The sequence below is a fragment of the Bos javanicus genome, chromosome 1 (genome assembly GCF_032452875.1).
Source record: "Bos javanicus breed banteng chromosome 1, ARS-OSU_banteng_1.0, whole genome shotgun sequence".
Classification (NCBI taxonomy): Eukaryota; Metazoa; Chordata; class Mammalia; order Artiodactyla; family Bovidae; genus Bos; species Bos javanicus.
Window position 1 is genome coordinate 42,019,423 of NC_083868.1, and position 25,750 is coordinate 42,045,172.

Sequence of the window (25,750 nt, forward strand, 5' to 3'; positions counted from 1 at the left end):
TGGGCTGCCGTCTATGGGGTCACACAGAGTCGGACACGACTGAAGTGACTTAGCAGCAGCAGCAGCCTACATTCTTGCCCCAGCTTATGGTTACCCTGATGACTGATGAGCCAACCTGAAGCCAATTCCCCCTATAAATGGTTACCCTACCTCCACCTCGATTGTGAAGACTACTACTGTGCCCTGGCTGCTGTCTGCTATCTATGATGGAGTGTTGCTCCAGGACTTTCAGACTTGTAAGATTCCCTAAGTACTAAACTGTTGTTGTTTCTTTCACTGGCTCCTGGCTTTCCTTTGTCTCTCAGGTGGGCAACTACAGGGTTTGCAAGCCTGTGGGTGTAGCCCAACAGTTGTCAAACGTGTTCAAGGAAATAGCAATTACGTAAGCAAAATCCTTTAGTTCATCTGCTTATTTAATTACGCAAAATCTACTTAATCTTAAAATGAGGGGTACTAGGAACCCATCTGCTTTCTTAGTATTTTTGTAAAAAGAAGAAAGGGTTATGGGTAGATTAAGACTTCAATCTTCAGCCCTCGTTTTGGATCTGCATCTTACATGTCAAATAAAGGGAAAGCTTTGTGGAATTTTTTGGTATTCATTATTGTATTTTCAGGAATATAATAAGTTGTAAAACATTTGCTAGTGAAAGGTCACCCAGGGAAATGTTAATACCTTATCTGTGTTTCAGCTTCTGACATGGCGGCGGAACAAGGGCAGATTCTTGTGATAGCCACCGCAGCAGTGGGAGGATTCACTCTTCTCGTCATTCTTACTCTCTTCTTCTTAATAACTGGCAGGTAACTGAATTATACCAGAATATTTCCAGGATTTGTGGAGAGCCATTCTTCTCATACACTGTGTGTTCAAGGGCTTTTAAGCTTAAAGAACTGTACCTGTGAGAAAAATAAGTCAGGGCAGATTCCACTCTTGACAAGTGCACCTTTACGTGGCAACAGGTCCCTGAACCTGAAGGCAACTGAAGACCTGAGAAAAACACTTTGAAAACAATGAATGTATTACTCAGCCATTAAAAAGAATACATTTGAATCAGTTCTAATGAGGTGGATGAAACTGGAGCCTATTATACAGAGTGAAGTAAGCCAGAAGGAAAAACACCAATACAGTATACTAACGCATATATATGGAATTTAGAAAGATGATAACAATAACCCTGTGTACGAGACAGCAAAAGTGACACTGATGTATGGAACAGTCTTATGGACTCTGTGGGAGAGGGAGAGGGTGGGAAGATTTGGGAAAATGGCATTGAAACATGTAAAATATCATGTATGAAATGAGATGCCAGTCCAGGTTCAATGCACGATACTGGATGCTTGGGGCTAGTGCACTGGGACGACCCAGAGGGATGGTATGGGGAGGGAGGAGGGAGGAGGGTTCAGGATGGGGAGCACATGTATACCTGTGATGGATTCATTTTGATATTTGGCAAAACTAATACAATTATGTAAAGTTTAAAAAAAAAAATGAATGATAAAATCCTATTCAATAAGTGACTTCTGAGTTTTTCCTTTACTGCAATCAAATTATATCATTAAATGGATTTTGTTTGGGGAAAAAAGTAGTTCAACAGAGAAACTGAACAATTTATTTAAACGTGCTTTATAAACTTAATATTATAGAAAAATTTTTATTCATTGAATACTGAACATATTGATATTAGAATTGCATTAATTTGGTTATGTAATCAAGTGAAAATATTTTCCTGTGGAAGTGCAATATGGATGAGAATTTTAAATGACAATAAATTTAATGTAGCAGAAGACCTAGACTTGAATCCCAACCAGCTGGTCAAAGTGCTTCTTCCACCTAAACTTTAGATTTATATTTTTACACAGTTTGTTATGACAAAGCATCACTCTTGCAGCTAATAGTGTCTCAGACTTCATTTAAACAGCAGTGTCACACTTATCATCAGTTTTAAAGAATGCTTCTAAATTCATTATGGAAGTTCACTCAAATTATATTTTATTTATAGTTATTCAATATGTAGCATAATTAGTTCAATTATAAGTTATATTTTATGTATTTGTAGAATATGAGTTAAAGGCCTTATTGCCACAGAGTATTTAAGTAAATGATTTAAATACACATGTAGAAAAGTATTTCCTTAAAAGATCAGAAAATACTGCCTTAATACATAAATATGACAAACTTAAAAGAAGACCTTACAGTCATTGTAGGCTAAATAAGATTGGCCTAGTAAACCTGAGAGATAGGCACGGCTGTTATATTTATTTAGGATTTCTGAAACAGAATTTGAATACCATTTTAAAAAAAGATTTAATAATGACAAAAATTGAAAGTTGAAAATAATTTAGTACAGTTTCCATGTTTGCCAATTTATATGACATCAGAAACTTCCTTAACTTTCTATATTAAAAAAAAAAAGTTCAGTTACATAAGATAAAACATTTATTCTGAAGCATGACTTAAGCACTTTGCTACAGAAGCATTCACTGGAAATTATTCTATGAAAATTTTAAGACATTTGAATAAATATGCAATTTGTCATAGGATCTGAAGCCAAATTCACATTGAAAGATTGGATTGTGCACCACAGGTGTATTCTGTTTAACCATTTGGAATTAGCAGTTTGATGAACTGTCAGGTAATATGGATGTTGATGAATTTTTCATGTTAAAGAAGTCATAGGAGATAAGTTCCTGCCTCCATTCTTCAGGACATGATTTTTCTGAGACAGAAAACAGAACACACTTTTACCACTTCCAATTTAAAAAAAAAAAAAAGAAACACACTGTTCACCACTGAAACTGGAATACAGTTGTCTAAATTTCTGAGTTTCTGAATCAAGAACAATGTTTCCATTGTGACTTTTAAAGCTATTCACCAACTATAGCTGTTAGAGGCCATATAAGGAAAGACATGATTGTCACTGCTTGTTATTAAATATTTTCTAGGCCTCCCATCATTTGGATCAATCTATTTGAGAGTATTTTATTTTTCTCTGGAGCTAATATTGATATAGTAAAAAGAAACTTCTATGGAGTATTTTCTATAAAGATGTTCTTAAAAGCCATCTTTATGATAAGAATTTTTGCCTATGAGTGAGGAGTATTTTAACTGATATTGGTTCTTATCCAGCATAATTCCTAAATAAGGTTCTCTTTACCTCTTATAAAGGTGTCAATGGTACATAAAGGCCAAAATGAAGTCAGAAGAGAAGAGAAGAAAGGACTTACAGAATGGGCATTGTAAGTAGTTCAGTGACTTTCTTCCATGGTTTTTAAGAGTTCATTTTAAACATGTATCCATGAGTTGAGAAAGCCAAAGAAATTCAGTTCCAACCTTTTAGCACTGAGACTTTTCATCTGGTTTCTAGGTTTTCTAGTGAAAATTGCACCTGCTTCTCATTATATGATATTACCTTTTTCCTAATTATGCTTTCTGGGAAACACAACTGAATAAGCTAAAAATATAAGATGACTGATTATTTCTAGTTATTTACCACTCACAATGGCTCCAAAACATTAGTTGGTTTTATTTAGTGGATCATTAGCTATAGAAATAGTAAGGGATTCTTGTTGCTTCTTGTAGGCACTGTCATTTAACATACAACAAATCAATTTAAAATTCATTAACACTAGAAAATCAGCTCTTTAACTCTTAGAATATGTATGAAATCCTTGAGCTGACAACAAGGTTATAGTCATTTGAAGGATCTCTTCTGAAGTAAGCTATAATTACCACTATAGTTGGTTTTATAATTGCCACCACCACCACCCCCCACCCCAACGCCCACCTCCACCTCCAAATTGCAAACTACTTTGTCAAGGCAGTTTCTCTGTCAATGAGACACTGAATTGACAAGAAAGGGATGTTCTCTAATTAATCATAGTATAGAGATAACATGTGAAGCAAGTTGTTTAACTATTTAAACTCATCTTCTATTTCAAATTGAGCTGAAGTAATAAGGGACTTTTCAAGCCATATTACCCTTCAGAGAATGGAAAGGATTTAAGTGAGAAAATTATAAACTAGAGGGTTCCTTTAAGGCTCGTGTCTAAGATTCACATGACTTCTCTGAGCAGGGGCTGAGGACCAGCTGCCATCAAAGTTTTCACCCTTACCCACCTATGTTCAGACTCAGAAGGTCCAGAGTAGGGCTAAGGGATAAGCATTTTTAACAAACTCTCCTATGTGGTTTTTTCACACAAAGAGTTTGAGGATCACTGCCCCGGCAGGGAAGGGAGAACTGAGACAGCTGATAACAGTCATGGGATGAGCCAAAAATAACATAGACAGATGCAGAAACCTGGATCTAGGCACTTGGTCCAGTGACTTAAAGTGAGTAACCTCAAGATTCACTGCAGGACATTCACTACTGAACTGCAGAAGAAAAAGTTTTCACCTGTTTTCCAACTAGTAGCTTAGTATAAACTGAACCAGATGGTCCCAGCAATAAGCAATGAAAATAACCTGAGGAAGCCAAGAAGATAGAAGAAAGATAACAAATAGATGTTTAAGAAGACACAAATAAGTAGTAACAAGATATTCAAAATTGGAACTAAGTTTGGGGGTTTTGCTATACTACATATATTGTGTATTCAAGAAAAAAAAGTGATACTAACCACTCAGTTTATTCTGTAGATATGTATATCACTTTAAATTATTAAATGGTTGAATTGGTAAAACTATGCATAAGTTAATAAATGGCATGTGTTATCTGTGCATAAAGTAATGTTATCAACATGACCATATGGATCTAATCATCTGGTAGTAGCCACTGGATTTGAACTTAGAGTACTCAGTCTGAAATCACAACTCCTATGAAGTTACAAAAATATCATTAAGAGTATGAACCAGAAGTACAAATTATCTGTTCTCATTTTCTCCAATCTAAAGTCAAATTCTTGAGTTTGAGAAGTCAAAAAAAGCATAGCATTTTAGAATCAGTCAAGTCTATCTAGAAATATGCTTTACTGGTACGATTTTGGGAAGTGCTGATCTTCTCATTGGTGCTTATCTAGCACTAGAAGTCAGGAGGCAAAAAGTAATGAAAGAACAGGCACGGAAAAACTCATGAAGCAAATTACTGCTGATGAGCTTTTCACCACCTTCTCTAAACTCATTTTATCACCTTTTGTTTGCTTTTGAGTTTTTCTTGCAAGAACATGTTTCTACGACCTGGGCAATGCTTAACTCAGGGTGTTGTATGACTTTGAAAATCTAAGAAGCAAAAAAACTGAGGATAATTTATATGCAATAATTATCAGTTCAGTTCAGTTGCTTAGTCGTGTCTGACTCTTTGTGACCCCATGAACTGCAGCATGCCAGGCCTCCCTGTCCATCACCAACTCATAGAGTCCACCCAAACCCATGTCCATCGAGTCGGTGATGCCATCCAACCATCTCATCCTCTGTCATCCCCTTCTTTTCCTGCCTTCAATCTTTCCCAGCATCAGGGTCTTTTTAAATGAGTCAGATCTTCACATCAGGTGGCCGAAGTATTGGAGTTTCAGCTTCAACATCAGTCCTTCCAATGAATACCCAGGACTGATCTCCTTTAGGATGGACTAGTTGGATCTCCTTGCAGTCCAATAAGTATAACACTGATCTTTTAACCCCTACTAATCTGTATTCAGTAAAGGTTGACTGTGTGATCATTGCCTATAAAACCATAGCTAAGGAAATGTGTAAAGATGTACTCTAAGAAATGATCTCCTGTCATATAGGGACTATCTAAAGTGGAAAGCAGAAACTAGTGAGCAAAGCAGAGAAATATCTACTGGAGTCTGTGACTTCACATAGAAGTTTCAAATTAATATGTACCCAGACTTCCAAGTTTTCCAGCCAGCCCTATCTATCTTCCTAACTGCCCATGGGCTGTGAGTACCCTCACACCCACCATAGAAAGAGGAGTACCTATACAGTGAGTGACTGGATTTGGGCCTTTGATTCTTATCCCTTCCTCTAGAATGGAAAGAGGATCTTTTCCAGGAAAATGTGCAATTTTGCCATAGAAGCAACTACCAGATCACAGAAAAGATCTATGATCCATAGTGTAGTGATCCTCCCTGTTGCTGTGCCATGGAGTCTGTGTTTTATTGCCTAAGAGTTTCTGAAAGGGGAGAAGACACTAAAATAGGACATGAGTTCAGGAAAACCTAGGGACATAGAGTAAAAAAGTCCAGGAAGAACTGATAGTTTAGTTCAGATGCTCAGTCATGTCTGACTCTTTGTGACCCCATGGACTGAAGCACACCAGGCTTCCCTGTCTATCACCAACTCCTGGAGCCTGCTCAAACTCATGTCCATTGAGTCAGTGATGCCATCCAACCATCTCATCCTCTGTTGTCCCCTTCTCCTCCTGCCTTCAGTCTTTCCCAGCATCAGGGTCTTTTCTAGTGAGTCAGTCCTTCGCATCAGGTGGCCCAAGTATTGGAGCTTCAGCTTCAGCATCAGTCCTTCCAAGAATATTCAGGGCTGATTTCCTTTAGGATGGACTGGTTTGATCTCCTTGCAGTCCAATGGACTCTCAAGAGTCCTCTCCAAAACCACAATTCCTTAGGAAGGACTCTAAGGGGCATGTTTGACTGGGGAGAAAGTTCATGCTTTGTTTCTCCCATGTCTAGAGTTACATTAAAAGTAAAATATATGGGTGCTAGTGGCTAAGTGCAGCACTTTCACAGCATCATCTTCCAGGATATGAAATAGCTCAACTGGAATTCTATCACCTCCACTAGCTTTGTTCCTAGTGATGCTTCCTAATGCCCACTTAACTTCACATTCGAGGATGTCTGGCTCTACGTGAGCGATAACACCATCCTGATTATCTGGGTCATGAAGATCTTTTTTGTACAGTTCTGTGTATTGTTGCCACCTCTTCTTAATATCTTCTGCTTCTGTTAAGTCCATACATTTCTGTCCTTTATTGAGCCCATCTTTGCATGAACTGTTCCCTTTGTATCTCTAATTTTCTTGAAGAGATTTCTAGTCTTTCACATTCTATAGTTTTCCTCTATTTTTTTCCCCTGATCACTGATTTCTTATCTCTCCTTGCTATTCTTTGGAACTCTGCGTTCAAATGGGTATATCTTTGCCGGGGTCCAGCCCCGGCTGATCCAGGGAGTTCGAAGCAGGGACGGCGTCGGCGAGGATCAGGATACAATAGCTTCAATTAGATATTAATTAGAGATATAAAGAGTAATAGAATGAGGATAGCTCAGTAGGAAAATTCAGTGGAGAAAAGAGGCTGAGTAGCTTGGTTTACGCGGGAGACCAATAAAACTTCAAGACAAGAAGCTTGCACCACTTACGTAGGCCGCAGGCGTCCTTCTGTTCTCCCGAAGGAGAGGAGACACTGAGGCCTCCCTGGTCAGATCTTAGAAGCCCAGGCAAAATTAGTAAGCATGGCAGGTTCCGCGCTCCAGATGGAGACTCAGCCAGAGTGTAAGAGAGAGAGCAACATGGGGAGACCAGTATTTTGAGAAACTGATTCCAATTCTTTATTTTCCATGGTCTACTTTTATACACTGAGATGTTATGCAAAAGTCATGCGGGGTCAGCAGTCCTGACTTTTATCAAAGTCAGGTGCTTCATACAAATGTATACAGAGGTCTTAGGGATGTTACATCATTTTCTGGCCAGGGGGCCTGCTGACAATTTATGACCCTCTCCTTGTGACAGCGGTCAGTCAACCAGGACACTTATTTCTCCAGGGGTGATTATTCTTAAAACAGACGCCACCCAAATAAAGTTACATTCCTATAGGGTGAGGGTATAGTGGGTTTTAGTTAAGGAAAGAATTTACTTAGCCTAAGGTCTAACGTGATTTATACCAAAGGTTAATACTTATTTCTTCTATATATTCATTAATGTGTGTAAGGGCAGGGGATGTGGAGACTTAGCAGTAAACATTGGCTCAACAAATGAAAAACCCTTCACCAATACAATTTCTAATCAGCCCATTATACTTATGCTAATGGTTTTCTAACTTTTCTAAGGAACCTGTTTTTAGAAGGTTTAAAGCATCTCGTGCCTCTCACAGCTGGGAGGCTGTGAGCAATCACATGTGGCCGGACAAGCCTGTCAGGCAGGCTAGAGAACCTTCAGAGGAGTTTGTAGGTTAAAACACTCTTGTCACACCCAGGAGTTTTTATTAACTGGAGCTCTAAGTTAACTCCTTCTCCGAAAGAGGTGGTGGGGGACAGCCCCCCGTAAAGTCAGAGGTGTAGGTGAGAGCACGAAGTAGTAAAGTAGGCAGGCTCTGGTTATGGGGGTAGATGCTCAAGGATTTCCAGGGGGACTCCTGAGGCTCGATCCCGCCTTTGCGTATGTCAAGCCTCCTTCCTCATGACCTTTGCCACAGGCGGAGTGCCTCATGCCGGCCCCCAACATATCTTTCCTTTCTCCTTTGCTTTTGGCTTCTCTTCTTTTCACAGCTATTTGTAGGCCTCCTCAGACAGCCATTTTGCATTTCTTTTTCTTGGGAATACTCTTGCTGTCTATCTCCTGTACAATATCACAAACCTTGTCCATAGTTCATCAACCACTCTGTTGATCAGATCTAGTCCCTTAAATCTATTTATCACTTCCACTGTATGGACTGGAAAAGGTCAGTTTTCATTCCAATCCCAAAGAAAAGCAATGCCAAAGAATGCTTAAACTACCACACAATTGCATTCATCTTACATGCTAGTAAAGTAATGCTCAAAATTCTCCAAGCTAGGCTCAGCAATACGTGAACCGTGAACTTCCAGATGTTCAAGCTGGTTTTAGAAAAGGCAGAGGAACCAGAGATCAAATTGCCAACAACTTCTGGATCATCAAAAAATCAAGAGAATTCCAGAAAAACATCTACTTCTGCTTTGTTGACTATGCCAAAACCTTTGACTGTGTAGATCACAATAAACTATGGAAAATTCTGAAAGAGATGGGAATACCAGACTACCTGACCTGCCTCTTGAGAAATATGTATGCAGGTCAGGAAGCAACAGTTAGAAGTGGACATGGAACAACAGACTGGTTCCAAATAGGAAAAGGAGTACGTCAAGGCTGTATATTGTCACCCTGCTTATTTAACTTCTATGCAGAGTACATCATGAGGAACACTGGGCTGGAGAAAGCACAAGCTGGAATCAAGATTGCCGGGAGAAATATCAATAACCTCAGATATGCAGATGACACCACCCTTATGGCAGAAAGTGAAAAGGAACTAAAAAGCCTCTTATGAAAGTGAAAGAGGAGAGTGAAAATGTTGGCTTAAGCTCAACATTCAGAAAACTAAGATCATGGCATCTGGTCCCATCACTTCATGGCAAATAGATGGGGAAAAAGTGAAAACAGTGGCTGACTTTTTTTTTTTTGGTTGGTGGGGGGGACACTCCAAAATCACTGCAGATGGTGATTGCAGCCGTAAAATTAAAAGATGTTTGCTCCTTGGAAGGAAAGTTGTGACCAACCTAGACAGCATATTAAAAAGCAGAGATGTTACTTTGCCAAAAAAGGTCCATCTAGTCAAGGCTATGGTTTTTCCAGTAGTCATGTATGGATATGAGAGTTGGACTATAAAGGAAGCTGAGGGCTGAAGAATTGATGCTTTTGAACTGGTGTTGGAGAAGACTCTTGAGATTCCCTTGGACTGCAAGGAGATCTAACCAGTCCATCCTAAAGGAGATCAGTCCTGGGTGTTCATTGGAAGGACTGATGTTTAAAGCTGAAATTCCAATACTTTGGCCACCAGATGTGAAGAGCTGACTCATTTTAAAGACCCTGATGTTGGGAAAGATTGAAGACAGGAGGAGAAGGGGACGAAAGAGGATCAGATGGCTGGATGGCATCACCGACTCATTGGACATGAGTTTGAGTAAACTCCGGGAGTTGGTGATAGACAGGGAGGCCTGGCGTGCTGCAGTCCATGGGGTTGCGAAGAGTCGGACACAACTGAGCAACTGAACTGAACTGAGTGGCCAAGTGAGCCAATTAACCTTTTTATAGAAATATAATAAAAATGTGTCTTATGGAATTTGTCAGCTCACTCTCTTTGAAACCACCAGATCATTTTATATCAACAGTTATACAAATAAAATTTTGATTCCAAGTATCTATTGGGTGGCATGGGGCAGCACAAAATTATAAAAGATAATACTTATAAAAGATAATTGAATTTATTAATAATAATGCCTAACAACTTGATTAAAATTTGGGCAGAGGAACAGAATAGACATTTTTACAAAGAAGGCATACAGATGGGTATTTGACACATGGAGAGATGTTCAACATCACTAATCATAAGGAAATAAAAATCAAACCCACAATGAAGTATCACCTCATACATGTCAGAATATTTATTATCAAAAAGACAACAAAGAATAAGTGTGGGCAAGGTATAGAGAAGAGGAAAGTCTCATGTACTATGGGCAGGAGGGTGAACTGGTGCAGACACTATGGAAAACAGTATGGAGGTGCCTCAAAAAATTAAAAATAGAAATATCATACAATCCAACAATTCCAATTCTGGATATTTTTCTGAAGAAAACAAAAACACTAAATTGAAAAATGTGTGCACTCTTGGGCTCAAAGCAGTATTATTTACAATAACTATCATTTGGAAGCAGCCTAAGTGTCGTCTTTATTCACCCATCCATAGGTGAGTGAATAAAGAAGATGTGATATTATGTATAATGTAATACTACTTGGCTGTAAAGAAGAATAAAATCTTGCCTTTTGTGACAAAATGAATGGATGTAGGGAGTATTATATGAAGTAAAATAGAGCAGACAGAAAGACCATATGATTTCATTTATATGTGAAATCTAAAAAACAAAACAAATGGACTAGCATAACAAAACAGAAACAAGCTCATAAATACAGAAAACAAATGAGTGATTGACAGACAGGAAGAGAATGAGGGGATGAGTGAAATAAGTGAGGGAGATTAAAGAGATACAAACTTCCAGTTATTAAATAAATCATGGGTATGTAATATACAGTACAGGCACAGTAGTCCATACAATTTTAATAACTTTGTGGGGTGGCAGATGGTAATTCAACTTATTCTTGTGATCATTTTATAATGTATAAAAATATTGTATCACTATATTGTACACCTGAAACTAACATAATATTGTGAGTCATTTATACTTCAATTTAAAAAAAGAATGACTACTTTAGTATGTCACCTCTCATTTTAACTATTCACAGGATGTGTGATTTGCTAGAATACTCTTAAACTAATTCAGTCTTTTATTCTGTTGCAGTACGCTTCCCAGGAATTAAAACTTACATAGATCCAGATACATATGAAGACCCATCCCTAGCAATCCATGAATTTGCAAAGGAGATTGATCCGTCAAGAATACGCATTGAGAGAGTCATTGGGGCAGGTAAACTGCAAGTCTACACTTTTGAAATTATGATTCCTTGATGGTTTTTTTTTTTTAATTTTATTTTATTTTTAAACTTTACATAATTGTATTAGTTTTGCCAAATATCAAAATGAATCCGCCACAGGTATACATGTGTTCCCCATCCTGAACCCTCCTCCCTCCTCCCTCCCCATACCATCCCTCTGGGTCGTCCCAGTACAATAGCCCCAAGCATCCAGTATCCTGCATCGAACCTGGACTGGCATCTCGTTTCATACATGATATTTTACATGTTTCAATGCCATTTTCCCAAATCTTCCTACCCTCTCCCTCTCCCACAGAGTCCATAAGACTGTTCTATACATCAGTGTCTCTTTTGCTGTCTCGTACACAGGGTTATTGTTACCATCTTTCTAAATTCCATATATATGCGTTAGTATACTGTATTGATGTTTTTCTTTCTGGCTTACTTCACTCTGCATAATAGGCTCCAGTTTCATCCACCTCATTAGAACTGATTCACATGTATTATTTTTAATGGCTGAGTAATACTCCATTGTGTATATGTACCACTGCTTTCTTATCCATTCGTCTGCTGGTGGGCATCTAGGTTGCTTCCATGTCCTGGCTATTATAAACAGTGCTGCGATGAACACTGGGGTACACGTGTCTCTTTCCCTTCTGGTTTCCTCAGTGTGTATGCCCAGCAGTGGGATTGCTGGATCATAAGGCAGTTCTATTTCCAGTTTTTTAAGGAATCTCCACACTGTTCTCCATAGTGGCTGTACTAGTTTGCATTCCCACCAACAGTGTAAGAGGGTTCCCTTTTCTCCACACCCTCTCCAGCATTTATTATTTGTAGACTTTTGGATCGCAGCCATTCTGACTGGTGTGAAATGGTACCTCATTGTGGTTTTGATTTGCATTTCTCCGATAATGAGTGATGTTGAGCATCTTTTCATGTGTTTGTTAGCCATCTGTATGTCTTCTTTGGAGAAATGTCTATTTAGTTCTTTGGCCCATTTTTTGATTGGGTCGTTTATTTTTCTGGAGTTGAGCTGTAGGAGTTGCTTGTATATTTTTGAGATTAGTTGTTTGTCGGTTGCTTCATTTGCTATTATTTTCTCCCATTCTGAAGGCTGTCTTTTCACCTTGCTAATAGTTTCCTTTGATGTGCAGAAGCTTTTAAGGTTAATTAGGTCTCATTTTTTATTTTTGCTTTTATTTCCAATATTCTGGGAGGTGGGTCATAGAGGATCCTGCTGTGATGTATGTCAGAGAGTGTTTTGCCTATGTTCTCATGACATGATCCTCTACATAGAAAACCCTAAAGACTCCACCAGAAAATTACTAGAACTAATCAATGACTATAGTAAAGTTGCAGGATATAAAATCAACACACAGAAATCCCTTGCATTCCTATATGCTAATAATGAGAAAACAGAAAGAGAAATTAAGGAAACAATTCCATTCACCATTGCAATGGAAAGAATAAAATACTTAGGAATATATCTACCTAAAGAAACTAAAGACCTATATATAGAAAACTATAAAACACTGGTGAAAGAAATCAAAGAGGACACTAATAGATGGAGAAATATATCCTGTTCATGTATTGGAAGAATCAATGTAGTGAAAATGAGTATACTACCCAAAGCAATTTATAGATTCAATGCAATCCCTATCAAGCTACCAACAGTATTCTTCACAGAGCTAGAACAAATAATTTCACAATTTGTATGGAAATACAAAAAACCTCGAATAGCCAAAGCGATCTTGAGAAAGAAGAATGGAACTGGAGGAATCAACCTACCTGACTTCAGGCTCTACTACAAAGCCACAGTTATCAAGACAGTATGGTACTGGCACAAAGATAGAAATATAGATCAATGGAACAAAATAGAAAGCCCAGAGATAAATCCATGCATATATGGACACCTTATCTTTGACAAAGGAGGCAAGAATATACAATGGATTAAAGACAATCTCTTTAACAAGTGGTGCTGGGAAATCTGGTCAACCACTTGTAAAAGAATGAAACTAGAACACTTTCTAACACCATACACAAAAATAAACTCAAAATGGATTAAAGATCTAAATGTAAGGCCAGAAACTAAAACTCTTAGAGGAGAACATAGGCAAAACACTCCTTGATGGTTTTGTAACTGGTTTATCAACATAATATTTTAAATCTTAGCAGTTTTAGTCAGTGAAAAAAAATTTAATGCAAAGTAAAATTATCTTGTATATATGATGTTATTGTTTTAAAAAGTATTGCAAGTTCCCAAATTAAGTTTCCAAACAATGAGAAAATTCACAAACATTTTTAACATCCTGTTAGAGGAATTTATTTTGTAAATGCAACTTCAGGAGGTTTTTCATAGGTTATTGTACTTATTCCCCAGCATCTACAGACACATACTATAATTAGTATTTGCAGTGACAACCTTGAGGTTCTGCAAGATCCAGAAGTGTTCTGAGACTCACTGAGTATAAAATTTGGTTCAATATAGTTTTATATCCCTTTAATGCAAACTAATGATTGTCCCTATGTAGAATATTCAAATGCTCAGAACACTATATTATTCAGTTATTCTAGATAAATACAAATTTATTATGAATCAGCCCTGAAGAATTTCTTTTGTACGTTTGGAGTAGAGGCCAAGCCAATATAACAAAGAGACCTCAGAATAAACACGTATTCCTCTCTCAAGTCCTTGCTCAAAGGACAAAATGAATAATCTGTGCTGTCAGAGAAGCTGTCATTCAGGAGGTCTTGAAGGGACCAGAGTTCCTCCTACTTTTTGCTCTGCCTTCCCGTAGCATGTTTTCCTCCTCTGAATGGTAAAGGCTGATCACCAGCACAGCTACCTTCTGATCTCTGAGAAGGAAAAGAAAGGGGTTTGGGCTCTTTCGCTTTGCCTTTAGGAAAATTAGCTTTGTCTTTAAGGTAATAACCTGGAAATAGCAAATAGGAATCAATAGTCCAAATACAATCACATGGATACACCTAAAAGCAAGAGAGTTTGGAAATATAATCTCTGACTGGGCAGCCATGCATGCAGCTAAAAGGGGGAGCTAAAAGAGAAAGACTGGATCCTAAAGGAGGATGTCAGTCTCCTCTAGGTGTTAGGTATCTGTGTAATCCTTTAGAGAGAGCAGAGCATCTCATTCCAGCTGGCTGTTGTGTCCTTGCAAAGAGCAAAAGGCTTTCTTTATTTCAAAACTCTTCTTCACCAGAAGGACTGGCTACATAATTTGCAGGGACCAGAGCAAACAACAAATATAGTTATTGTTGTTCAGTTACGCAGTTGCGTTTGACTCTCTGCAACCCCATGGACTGCAGCACTCCAGGCTTCCCTGCCCCAACAAATGTAGAGTTCTTTGTTAAAAACACTATTAAGAATTTCAACACAGTGACAACAGAGCATTCAACAAACAGCAGGACCCTTCTAAACTCAAAGTTCTGGCTGACTCCACCCAAGAAGATGACAGTTGCCCAGATACACAGAGAGATAGCACTGTATTGAGAACTCCAGGAATATTTGAAGACAGCCCTTTCTTATGTCATTCACTCTCATTGCCTCATGGGCCATATCTCCTCCAAGGCCTGTTCTCACTCTGAAAGCTGACACAAGGGTCCTATACACTTAAATCTTAATGCTTTATAGCCATTGAGGCTGTCTTATCAGAAAGATTAAGAACCTGGAATGGAACCAGATTCTCTATTCTCTTCTGCCCAACATCAAGTGTATCAATAGGCATTAAAGGCATAATTGAAAAGAGTGACTGATTATACCCATCTAGTTTTGGAGTTCATTTCCTTAAGACAGCAGAGAAATAGAAAAAAAAAAAAGGAGGTTGAGTGATTCCATTAAACCCTATATTTGGCTTGCTTCCTCTGGCCTCTGAGAAAAAGTTGTATGACCTTTTATTTGGTATTATTCCATACTCATGGGGATTCAGGAGAATTATTTCTTATAAGCTTTTGTGCACAGATTAAGCACCAATGTCTGAAATCATAATGTTGAAAGACAAGCATCAAGTATCTGAGGTGTAAACTGTCAACTAAAAAAAAAGCACAATTTAGAAACTGTGAATTGAGTTCATTCATCGTCTTATTAAGAACTGTAGCCTGGAAGACAGCCTCTCAATAGCTTTGAGAAACTGTTATGAAAAAGTAAAGGGGGATTTGACAAATGGGGTACCTGCAACCAGGCCCACATGTCCTATCTCCCTAGAAGGCAGCTGCCAGTCATTAGGCACAGTTATCTTAGTTAATGGTTTTAGTGCTTTTCTAAGTTTAGGAAGATACAAGAATCCAGGTTCATAAAAAATTTCTCCAAAAAATTAACTCTCTGAAGTCTTGTTCTGCTGGTTTTCCCAGAGCACGGAGTGCCTCATTCCTTATCTCCACCCTGAAATCCTTTTAGGGTATATTAAAGGTCAGTGGCTGCAGTGGCTTATGACTCAATCCTCGTAGAGCCAGATGGCTAGTGCAGGTGACATTCTTTAGTTTGCAAAACAGATACGTTCAGTTTTTCTTTATTGTTTGGGTTTTAACCAAAATATAATTTTATCCTATAAAAATATGACAGATACTGCCAAAGCAAGCAATAACTGTTAAAGAGACTATTTTAATGTCATGATCTCCCTAACCTGTCTGAACTCTACAAGTCACAATGGGATTCTTTCCATTTGGCAAAGAAAGAAGTATAGATATATAGAGTTAACATCAGTGTCTCTTATATTTATTCATCTTCAACTATTTCAGCTTTCCAACAATATGCTAAGTGATCTTTTACTGTCTATCTTCAGAAGAATCATAAAAGTAAAAACTCTGTATGAGAAAAAGCTGTAGTATTATACCTTTCCTCTTTGTGCCCCTGGCCTGTACTATTCTACTGTTGGTTAACCTCCTTAAGTCACATTCCTAAAACTGTTTACTTGGGAAAGTCTAATGAATATGTGGGCACTTCCCACAGCAGCAGTATAGAAAAAGCCTGCAATGCAGGAGACCCCAGTTTGATTCCTGGGTCAGGAAGATCCACTGGAGAAGGGATAGGCTACCCACTCCAGTATTCTTGGGCTTCCCTGGTGGCTCAGCTGGTAAAGAATCTGCCTGCAATGTGGGAGACCTGGGTTCAATCCCTGGTTTGGGAAGATCCCTTGGAGAAGGGAAAGGCTACCCACTCCAGTATTCTGCCCTGGAGAATTCCATGGACTGTATAGAACATGGGGTTGCAAAGAGTTGGACACAACTGAGTGACTTTCATCATCATAGTCAATCTAAGGAATTAACAATTTTCTAACATTCGTGACATTGTAAGGGAGGAAAAGTTTTCCCCTATCCTTCTAGGGTCTTTGGCTGGTCTGTTAATTAAATTGGCATAAGATGGGTTAATAGGAGAAAACAAATCTAATTGTGTACTACAAAAACCCCACAGAGGATAATGAGAGGCTCCCCCTGACAGGCATGCAACTGAAGCTTGTATGCCATTTTGAGCTGAGAAGAAGAGGGTGGGGTCTGGGGTTTCAAAGGAAGGAAGACTACTCACAGAGGATAGAAAGAGCAGACATTCAGTAAGCAAACATTTGCCAAGCCTTACAGAGATGATGGGTTACAGAGGAATTTGATCATTAGGCCCTGCCTCCACCCCCCTGCAAGTTTAGGCAACTAACCCTTAGTCTTTGTAGTTATCTTTGTGTTAGCTCTCTTCTGGACCAGGCCCTCCATCTAAGTGGGCTGAGACAGTTAAGGGAATGGTATAAAGATCTCCTTCAGTCTGTTGGGCCTTGATTATCTTCAGTTCAAAATACTCCATATTACCAGAGTGGCACATCCTGGGACGACCTGCCCTGAACCTCAGGAATGTAATTGCACAACTTGTTACTTGCCCAATGTTTTACTGTCAATACTTTCCTCTGGTTGTTTCATATTCTTTATTTTTTCCCCACCTATTTGTTTCTTCTCAGATTCCATTTCCTCCTCATCTGCGTGCATTAGGTATCCCTATTCCCCTCAGAAGAGTAAATTAAGTGACTGAAAGGGAAATGTAGATTCTGTAGAGAGGGGAGTGTTGTGGGGAGGATGGGAAAGAGGTGAGATATCAGATCTTGGCAATTGTCAGGTGAAAGATGTTAATATCAGGTCCCATGAAGCCACTGAGAGTAGCAGTGAGAAGGATACATCACAAGTCATTGCTGAGGAAAAATCTCCATGGCCTGCATGTTTTTTGGCAAAGATATAGTTAAGAATGCATTGCAGGTTTCTAGTTGGGAGAAACTATGTATTATCATTAAAAATGAAAGTCAAGTTGCTCAGTCCTGTCCCACTCTTTGTGACCCCATGGACTATAGTCTACCAGGCTCCTCCATCCATTGGATTTCCCAGGCAAGAATACTGGAGCAGATTGTGATTTCCTTCTCCAGTGGATCTTTCTGACCCAGGGATCAAACTGGGATCTCCCGCATTGAAGGCAGACTCTTTACTGTCTGAACCTCCAGGGAAGCCCATGTATAATCATTAAGTATTTCTTAAATGTGTTATTAAAAAGTGAACCCCAAAATAGTCACATTAAAATTTTAAGAAAGAAAAGAGTGTGGAAAATAATACCACACCTAACCCATGACATTTCTTAACAAGTCTACTGAAAAATGTTTATTACATGACTAATATCTACTTATACAAAGCACTATGCTAATTAGTTTATTCATACTAAGTCGCTGTGCTTATCAAAAACATGTATTCACCCTGACGTTCACAATCTTTGTCCTGGCTTTTCAACTTTATAACCCTTCAAATACTATGGGACAGATTTTAGAAAATTTAATTTATCCTATTTCTAGGCTGTACATATTGCTATGCATATATTCTTAAAAAAATGGTTTTCCTGTCAGTGTAAATTTTACTATTTTTAAAAATATGTTTTCTAGAACACTTTTTTTATATCACTATTATATTTAATAGTGGCAGCTTATCTTTGTTCATCAATACAGGCCTGAATTTCCATGAAAATGCACATTTCCATTTAAATGAAGTGAGGAGCTCTGTTGCATAGGAGACTATCAAGATCATCTATCTCCTCTGACTTTCTGCATCATAAAATGAAATACTGTGGGCAGAGGACTGTAAAACAGAAATTCCCAAGTTAAAAGCTCCAAGTCAGATTAGGGTAGAATCATTATTTTACACATATCTTGAGAGATAATGAGAAAACTAGTAATCAAAATTTTAATCGTGAGCTGAAAAAGGTCATTGAAAGGCTATTCCTTTTTCAGGGCAGTACTGAACCTAAACCATTCTATGAAACACTTGCAGAGTATCTATAATTTTGAAACATTATTTCACTGAAAAAAATCATTCTTATGTCTCTAAGTCCATAGGGCACCCTTCTTAGATTTGACTTTCCCTCTTTCCCTAGTCTCAGTGGAAATGTACAATCTCTCTCTTTCCCTCTTTCCCTAGTCTCAGTGGAAATGCATAATCTCTCCCTGTCATTCATATCCCATCCCTTTATCTATACAAAACTCATTACTGCCTCCACTATCAGCTTTGTCTTCTGGCTTACTGTCACCATATTTTTTCTTTTCCTTGAAAAGTCAGGAAGTTTTAACTGTTGGTTTCTCAGCAATCATCTACAGGTAAAAAAGAAAGTCAAAAGGACAAAAAAAAAAAAAAAGGATATAAAAAGTGAGTGTCAAATCAGTGAATTTTTTCATCCAAATATATTGTCATTCCTATTTGAGCTCATAGTCACACTTAATAATATGCAAGGCACACTGCTTACTGTATATGCCTTTCTTAATTCCTCTGGCATTCCCCAGCCAGCCGCCTCACTAACCAAAAATCTATTATTTTTAGATTAAAACTCATAAATTTTAAATTCTCTCATCCCCTTTTCTGTTTTTGTTCCTCTTCTACAGCCATAGTACATCTTTTATAATGAGAAATGTAGGCAGTATGCCAGCTTTGGTTTCACAATTCACTTTTTGCAAAAAGGAACTTGAATTTATGGCTCATTTCCTCTATATTTAGATGAGATGATCTTATCAAATACAGATTTTCTCCTTTTCTTTCAACTTAAAGAATTTGTGAGAGAGGTCAGATTCATTTTCCTTTTTATTCTTGGAAACTCCTTTGCCCAACCAGTAGACTGAAAGTAGGATCATCAACAGATTCTGGCAAGAATTTTGTGCCTTTTACTTAATAATTTCATAGTTTTCTAAACCAAATAATGAAATGAAAGATGGGCTTTACACTTTGGGGACAAAAAATTAAACCAGTCAATCTAAGAAATAAATGGAAAATTTTATTTGAGCCAAATTTGAGGATTTTAACCTGGGACAAGCATCTCAGAAAACGCTGAAAATTATTCTACCTGTTAGAACTCAAGGCACAGTTATATAAGTTTTTTGAGGGCTGTACATCAAATTACATATTATTGACTTTTTGTATAATCCAGATCTAAGCAACATTATGGTCGGTCATGTGACTCCTTACAAGCTGAAGAAGAAATGTTATCTTTTAAAGGGTTGTCTTGTTTGTGCTAGGAGAATGTCCCTGTTAATGGTTGAACTGGTATTTCTGCCCATGGGGGTGGGAGGGTCTGGTGGATAATGCAAAAACACAATACCCAGTGGTGGGAGAGAGGAGGTCAAAAAGGGCAGAAAAGAATTTTTGTTTAAAATTTTGTTTTTCCATAATATTTTATTATGGCAATTATAAATATTTTATTTTATTTTATTATGGACTTTATTCTCCAACCCATTCTCCCTAAACAGTATGATATGAATAAAAAAGACAGACTGATGTCAGGCAGATACAGGCTTAAATCTCAGCTTTGCTGCTTATTCATTCAGTGACCTTCTGAAGTTTACTGATCCTCAGAAATTTGCTTTCTTCCTCTACAAAATATCATAATAATAATAGCTGTCTTGCAGAATTAATGTAAGGATTAGAGATAACACATATGGAGGATCTGTCATACTATAGATATTCAATAAAAGGGTGGAAACATGAATATTAAGTAAAAAAAGATATAATTTTTATATTCAATTGATAAGGATAAGAAGAATGACACTCTGTGCCCAACTCTCTAAATATTTTATGGTGTAAATATCTGCTCATGAAAAATTCAGAATCCAATGCTTTAGGTACCTGGAATGATAGCCATGATATTTGGAGTTTGTTTAAAATTAGTAATTAAAAATAAACTTCATTTTTGTTAGTACAGTAAGAACTTTGCCCAAATCAACAAATGATTTTATTTTTTTCTTTTTAAAGAACTCAAAATTTAATTTTTCCTACATCTCGTGAGGCTATAATTATTATATATATGTTTATTTTTTATTTAAACCAAATAGGCCATAAGAAGAAATGAATTTAACAAAAGAAATTTATTTTAATATATTAATGTAAAATCATTGTAAATTAGTCATTAATTTATTCTTCACACATCTAAGAGCTTAGGTTGATTATCAGTGTTAAACAGCTTTAAGGTAATTTTATTTTACTTATATTTCAACACTAGATCTTATTTTGGGGGCCATTTAGTGTACATGTGCTGTTTTACATACATCAGTACAATTCCTAACCTTACAAGGTGCCTCATCATAGTGGTTGTTTGAGAAACCTGCTGTTGTTGTTCAGTCACTCGGTCATGTGTCCGACCCTTTGTGACCCATGGACTGCAGCATCCAGGCTTCCCTGTCCTTCACTACCACCCGGAGTTTGCTCAAACTCACGTCCATTGAGTCGATGATGCCATCCAACCATCTCATCCTCTGTTGCCCCCTTCTCGTGCCGACCTCAATCTTTCCCAGAGTCAGGGTCTTTTCCAGTGAGTTGGCTCTTTGCATCCGGTGGCCAAAGTATTGGAACTTCATTTTCAGAATCAGTCCTTCCAATGAATATTCAGGGTTTATTTCCTTTAGGATTGACTGATTGCGTCTCTGTGCAGTCCACAAGACTCTCAAGATTCTTCTCCAGCGCCACAGTTCGAAAGCCTCAGTTCTTCATTGCTCAGTCTTCTTTTATGACTTAGAAAATGTATAACGACTAAAGAACAGAGAATTTTTTTTTGTTTTTATTGGGCAACTAATAAAAATAAACATAAAATGCCTTTCTAATTCATGATTGTTATGAGAAGCAAATGAAATAAAATAAATTCTAATTGACCATCCACCCTTTATCAAATCACTGGCAATAAAAGTCTTCACTACCTTACCGAGAAGACTGTTCCCTTGGGAGCAGTTCCAATAAATCAAGAATCTTTGTGAGTATACTTCCTTATAGCCCTGTGTGTAATCTTATAACACTACCCACTGGTACTTGTTCTGCAAAATTGAACTTATACACAGTAAACCTAAGCCTTCTTCTATTCTACTCCACGACCCTTCAAAGATTTGAAGACAACATATGTGAACCTCATAAATCATCCTTTTCCTGCCTAAATTGTCTAAACCTTTCAACCATTTTTGTCTAACATAACTTCTGGATATTTCATCATTCTGATAACCTTCCTCAGGAGAACTAGAGTTTTTCTCTAAATCTTTTCAGAACTGAGCCTAATATTCCAAATATTTTCTAATCAGCACAGAGACCAGAGCTAGCACCTTTCCTGCTGGGCCTCAATTAATGCAGCCTGGGTTTGCATTTGTTTTTTGAACATCTGCCAGACACTGTTGGCAGTGGAACAGTTTACCACCAGCTTATCCCCAGTGGTCTTTCTCAAAGGAGTTGCTTTGAAGCCAGGCCTGTTTCTGTACTTGTCCAATTGACTTTATGATGCTGAGTGCAAGGCTGTATTTTATTTATATGCCCACACTATGTTTCTATATAAACCATATATATTATCTATCCAGACTTGTGTATGTTTTCTCATAGTCCCACTTTATAAATATTCCTATTAAATTTCATTATGTTTGTACAGGTGCATTTTCCTAAATTCTCCAGACCCCTTTTCATCTCAGTTAGATGAGCCAACAGACTTGTCCTTTCCAATGTTATCCCCAAGTTGTTGTGCCTTAAAATTTAGCTGTGTGAGCTCAGAGCTCCCTGTGCAGCAATGACTTAGTACACTTTCTAATTTTTTCTTTATTGGGATAGACAATTGTGTTTGTATTGTTGAAATTCTGTATCTTATAGGTACTGATCCCTCATTCTTTATAAAATCTCTGATTGTGAATTTGTACCCAATCCGTGGACATTTTTTAAACTGCCACTCTGAAGTTTAACATCTACAATCATGAACAAGACTTTTTCCTAGGCTATTGTGTATCTTAAAATTAAAATGATCAGTTTTTCCCAAGTTCACACTTCAGAGGGCTTTATTCAGAACTAAATCGAAGTAACAGTTCCTGATGATTTTTGAAAGATGGAAACAGCAGCAAGGCAGGTATTTATGATCTTTACAGCTCCTCATTTATCACTTTCATGATGAAATAAATAAACTCACAGGATGGGAAAGTGTGTTATGTAAGGATTGTTTAGAACTTGAAGCACGTGGGCTTTCCAGGTGGTCTAATTCAGTTGTTTAAATGGAAACCTTTGATATTTTGTTCCTGCCAGAATCTATCATGTTTAACTCCCTTCCTTCATCCTATCAAGAAAGGTAGTCTCTCTTTGGTAATAATAATAAGCAAGAGTTATTAAAGTTTATAAGCTTGAGATAAGCTTTACTTTATTATCATCTTTCAGTCCTCCTAATGCTATCACAAGATTGATAAAAGTCCACTTTACAGACAAGGAAATTAAGACAGATGAAATTATTTGGTCAAAATTAACACCAGAGTATTCTGGTTTCAGCACCTGTATTCTTATTAACCACTACTTTATTATAAGTAACTTTTTTATGAATCTACACTTCCTTCAGAAGGTATCTTCTTCCAACACTTGCACAATTGCTATTTCTTAAACTATCCTGCATTACCACAGTTTCCACCAATCTTAGGTGAATTTGGCTCTTTCTTGCTTGTATTTCTGCCTTCTGTTGATCTTTTGTCCGCAGTCACTTCCCAGCTTCCTGATGTGAACACTGCATCCTAGCTGCTGATAACTGTTCATGATCTGTAGGGGTACAGTGGGTTGTCACTACTACCACTACCTAGCTCTTTGTGCATTAATTCACCAAAAAACCAACTGCCTTAGTGGGACCAACATTGGTATGGATATTAACTATTGTCATGAAGTCATTCTTTAAGGTGCGATCACAGATTTCCCTCATTTAAAGCATGATTCACATTTCTTACATGCCCCATCAATCTTTCAGCAGACCCTATCAGTTCTGCCTTTAAAATGTATCACAGATTTCAGCCATCTTTTAACACTTCACAACTCTAACCCTTGCCCATCCCATCAACATCTCTCCTGGCCTCCTTTCTCCCCGCTTAGCCCTACTGTACTGGGTTTTCTACCCACAGCTCTTGAAGAGCCCTTGGGCTATTAACCAGCTTGTGTCAGTCTGCTCAAAACCCTCTAATCGCTATTTTTTTTTCTTTTTTTTTTGCCCCTCTCAGTCTTTGTTGCTGCACACAGGCTTTCTCTAGTTGTGATGCGTAGGGGCTGCTCTGCTCTTTCTTGTGGTGTTCATGGTCTAGGCATGGGCTTCAGTAGTTAGGGTAGATGGGCTCAGCGGTTGTGGTTCAGTGGCTTAGCTGCTCTGAGGCATGTGGGATATTCTAAGACCAGGGATCGAACCCGTGTCCCCTACAATGGGCCGATGGATTCTTAACCACAGTACCACCAGGGAAGTCCCTTCTAATCACTCCCTGACTCAGGGTAAAACTCTCTTCAACGTCATCTCCCACAAAATCTCCCTTGCTTACTGTTCTTTAGAAGTAGTGGCTTCCTACCTCTTTTTCAAACATGTCACATGGACTCCCATCTCAACACCTTTGTACTTCGTGACCCATTGAGTAACACCTTGACTCCTTTTTCATTCCCTCACTTCCTTCAACCCCAGGGCATTATTACTTTACCAGAGAAAACTCTAAGGACATTTTGTCTTGTTTTTGTTTGTTTGTGTTTTTAGTTGAAGAATATCCATAGTTGATTTACAGTGTTGTGTTAATTACTGCGGGATAGCAAAGTGACATGGCGCCCCCTCCAGCACTCTCGCCTGGAGACTCCCACGGACGGAGGGGCCTGCTGGGCTGCAGTCCATGGGGTCGCTAGAGTCGGACACGACTGAGCGACTTCCCTTTCACTTTTCACTTTCACGAGTTGAAGGAAATGGCAACCCACTCCAGTGTTCTTGCCTGGAGAATCCCAGGGACAGAGGAGCCTGGTAGGAGGCCATCTATGGGGTCTCACAGAGTCGGACACGACTGAAGCGACTTAGCAACAGCAGCAGCAGCAGCAGCAAAGTGACTGGGCTTTATATTTATATACATTCTTTTTTTGTATTCCTTTCCATTATAGTTTATCCCAGGAGGTTGAATACAGTTCTCTGTGCTCTACAGTAGAAACTTGTTGTTTATCCATTTTATATATACCAGTTTGCATCTACTAATCCCAAAGTCTGAATCCATCCCTCTCCCACCACCCTTCCCATTGACAACCACCAGTCTAGTCTCTACTCTTGATTCTGTTTAATTTGTGTCATATTTTAGATTTCACATATAAGTGATATCATATAGTATTTGTCTTTCTCTTTCTGACTTACTTCAATGACTGCACTTAACCAATCTCTAAGTGCATCCATGTTGCTGGGCATTACATTTCATTCTTTTTATGTCTGAGTAGTATTCCATTGTATATGTGTACTACATCTTTCTTATCCATTCAGTTATCTATGGACATTTAGATAATTTCCATGTTTTAACTATTGTGAACAGTGCTTCTGTGAACATAGAAGTGCATGTATCTTTTTGAATTATAGTTTGCCTGGATATATGCCCAGGAGTGGGATTGCTTAATCATATGATAATTCTATTTTTAGTTTTCTGAGAAATATCCATACTGTTTTCCATAGTGGCTGCACCAACTTACATTCTCTCCAACAGTGTAGAAGAGTTCCCAGTTTCTCCAGTTCTCTCCAGCTTTTGCTATTTGTAGGCTTTTTTAAATGATGGCCATTCTGACCAACCTGAGGTGGTACCTTACTGTAGTTTTGATTTGTGTTTCTCTCATAATTAGCTATGTTGGGCATCTTTTCATGTGTCTATTGGCCATCTGTACTTCTTTGGAGAAATGTCTCTTTAGGTCTTCTGCCCATTTCTTAATTGGGCTGTTTTGGTTTGCTTGTTGTTGAGTTATATGAGCTGTTTGTATATTTGAGAAATTAAGCCCTTGTCAGCTGCATCATTTGCAAATATTTTCTCCCATTCTGTATCTTTTCTTTGTGTCTGTGCATGCGTGTGTGTGTGTGTGTGTGCATGTTTACAGTGTCCTTTGCTG

General features: G+C 38.0%; 1 protein-coding gene across 11 annotated transcripts in view; it reads left to right on the forward strand.

Moving 5' to 3' along the window:
- EPHA6 (EPH receptor A6) overlaps positions 1-25,750 on the forward strand; it is a 1,025,466-nt gene that overhangs the window by 715,348 nt on the left and 284,368 nt on the right. For all 11 annotated transcript variants that reach the window (XM_061435761.1, XM_061435945.1, XM_061435852.1 and 8 more), the window contains 3 exons: positions 690-798; positions 3,164-3,234; positions 11,242-11,367. In XM_061435761.1, coding sequence (XP_061291745.1) covers positions 690-798; positions 3,164-3,234; positions 11,242-11,367 — 306 coding nt within the window. The remainder of the gene's footprint in view (positions 1-689; positions 799-3,163; positions 3,235-11,241; positions 11,368-25,750) is intronic.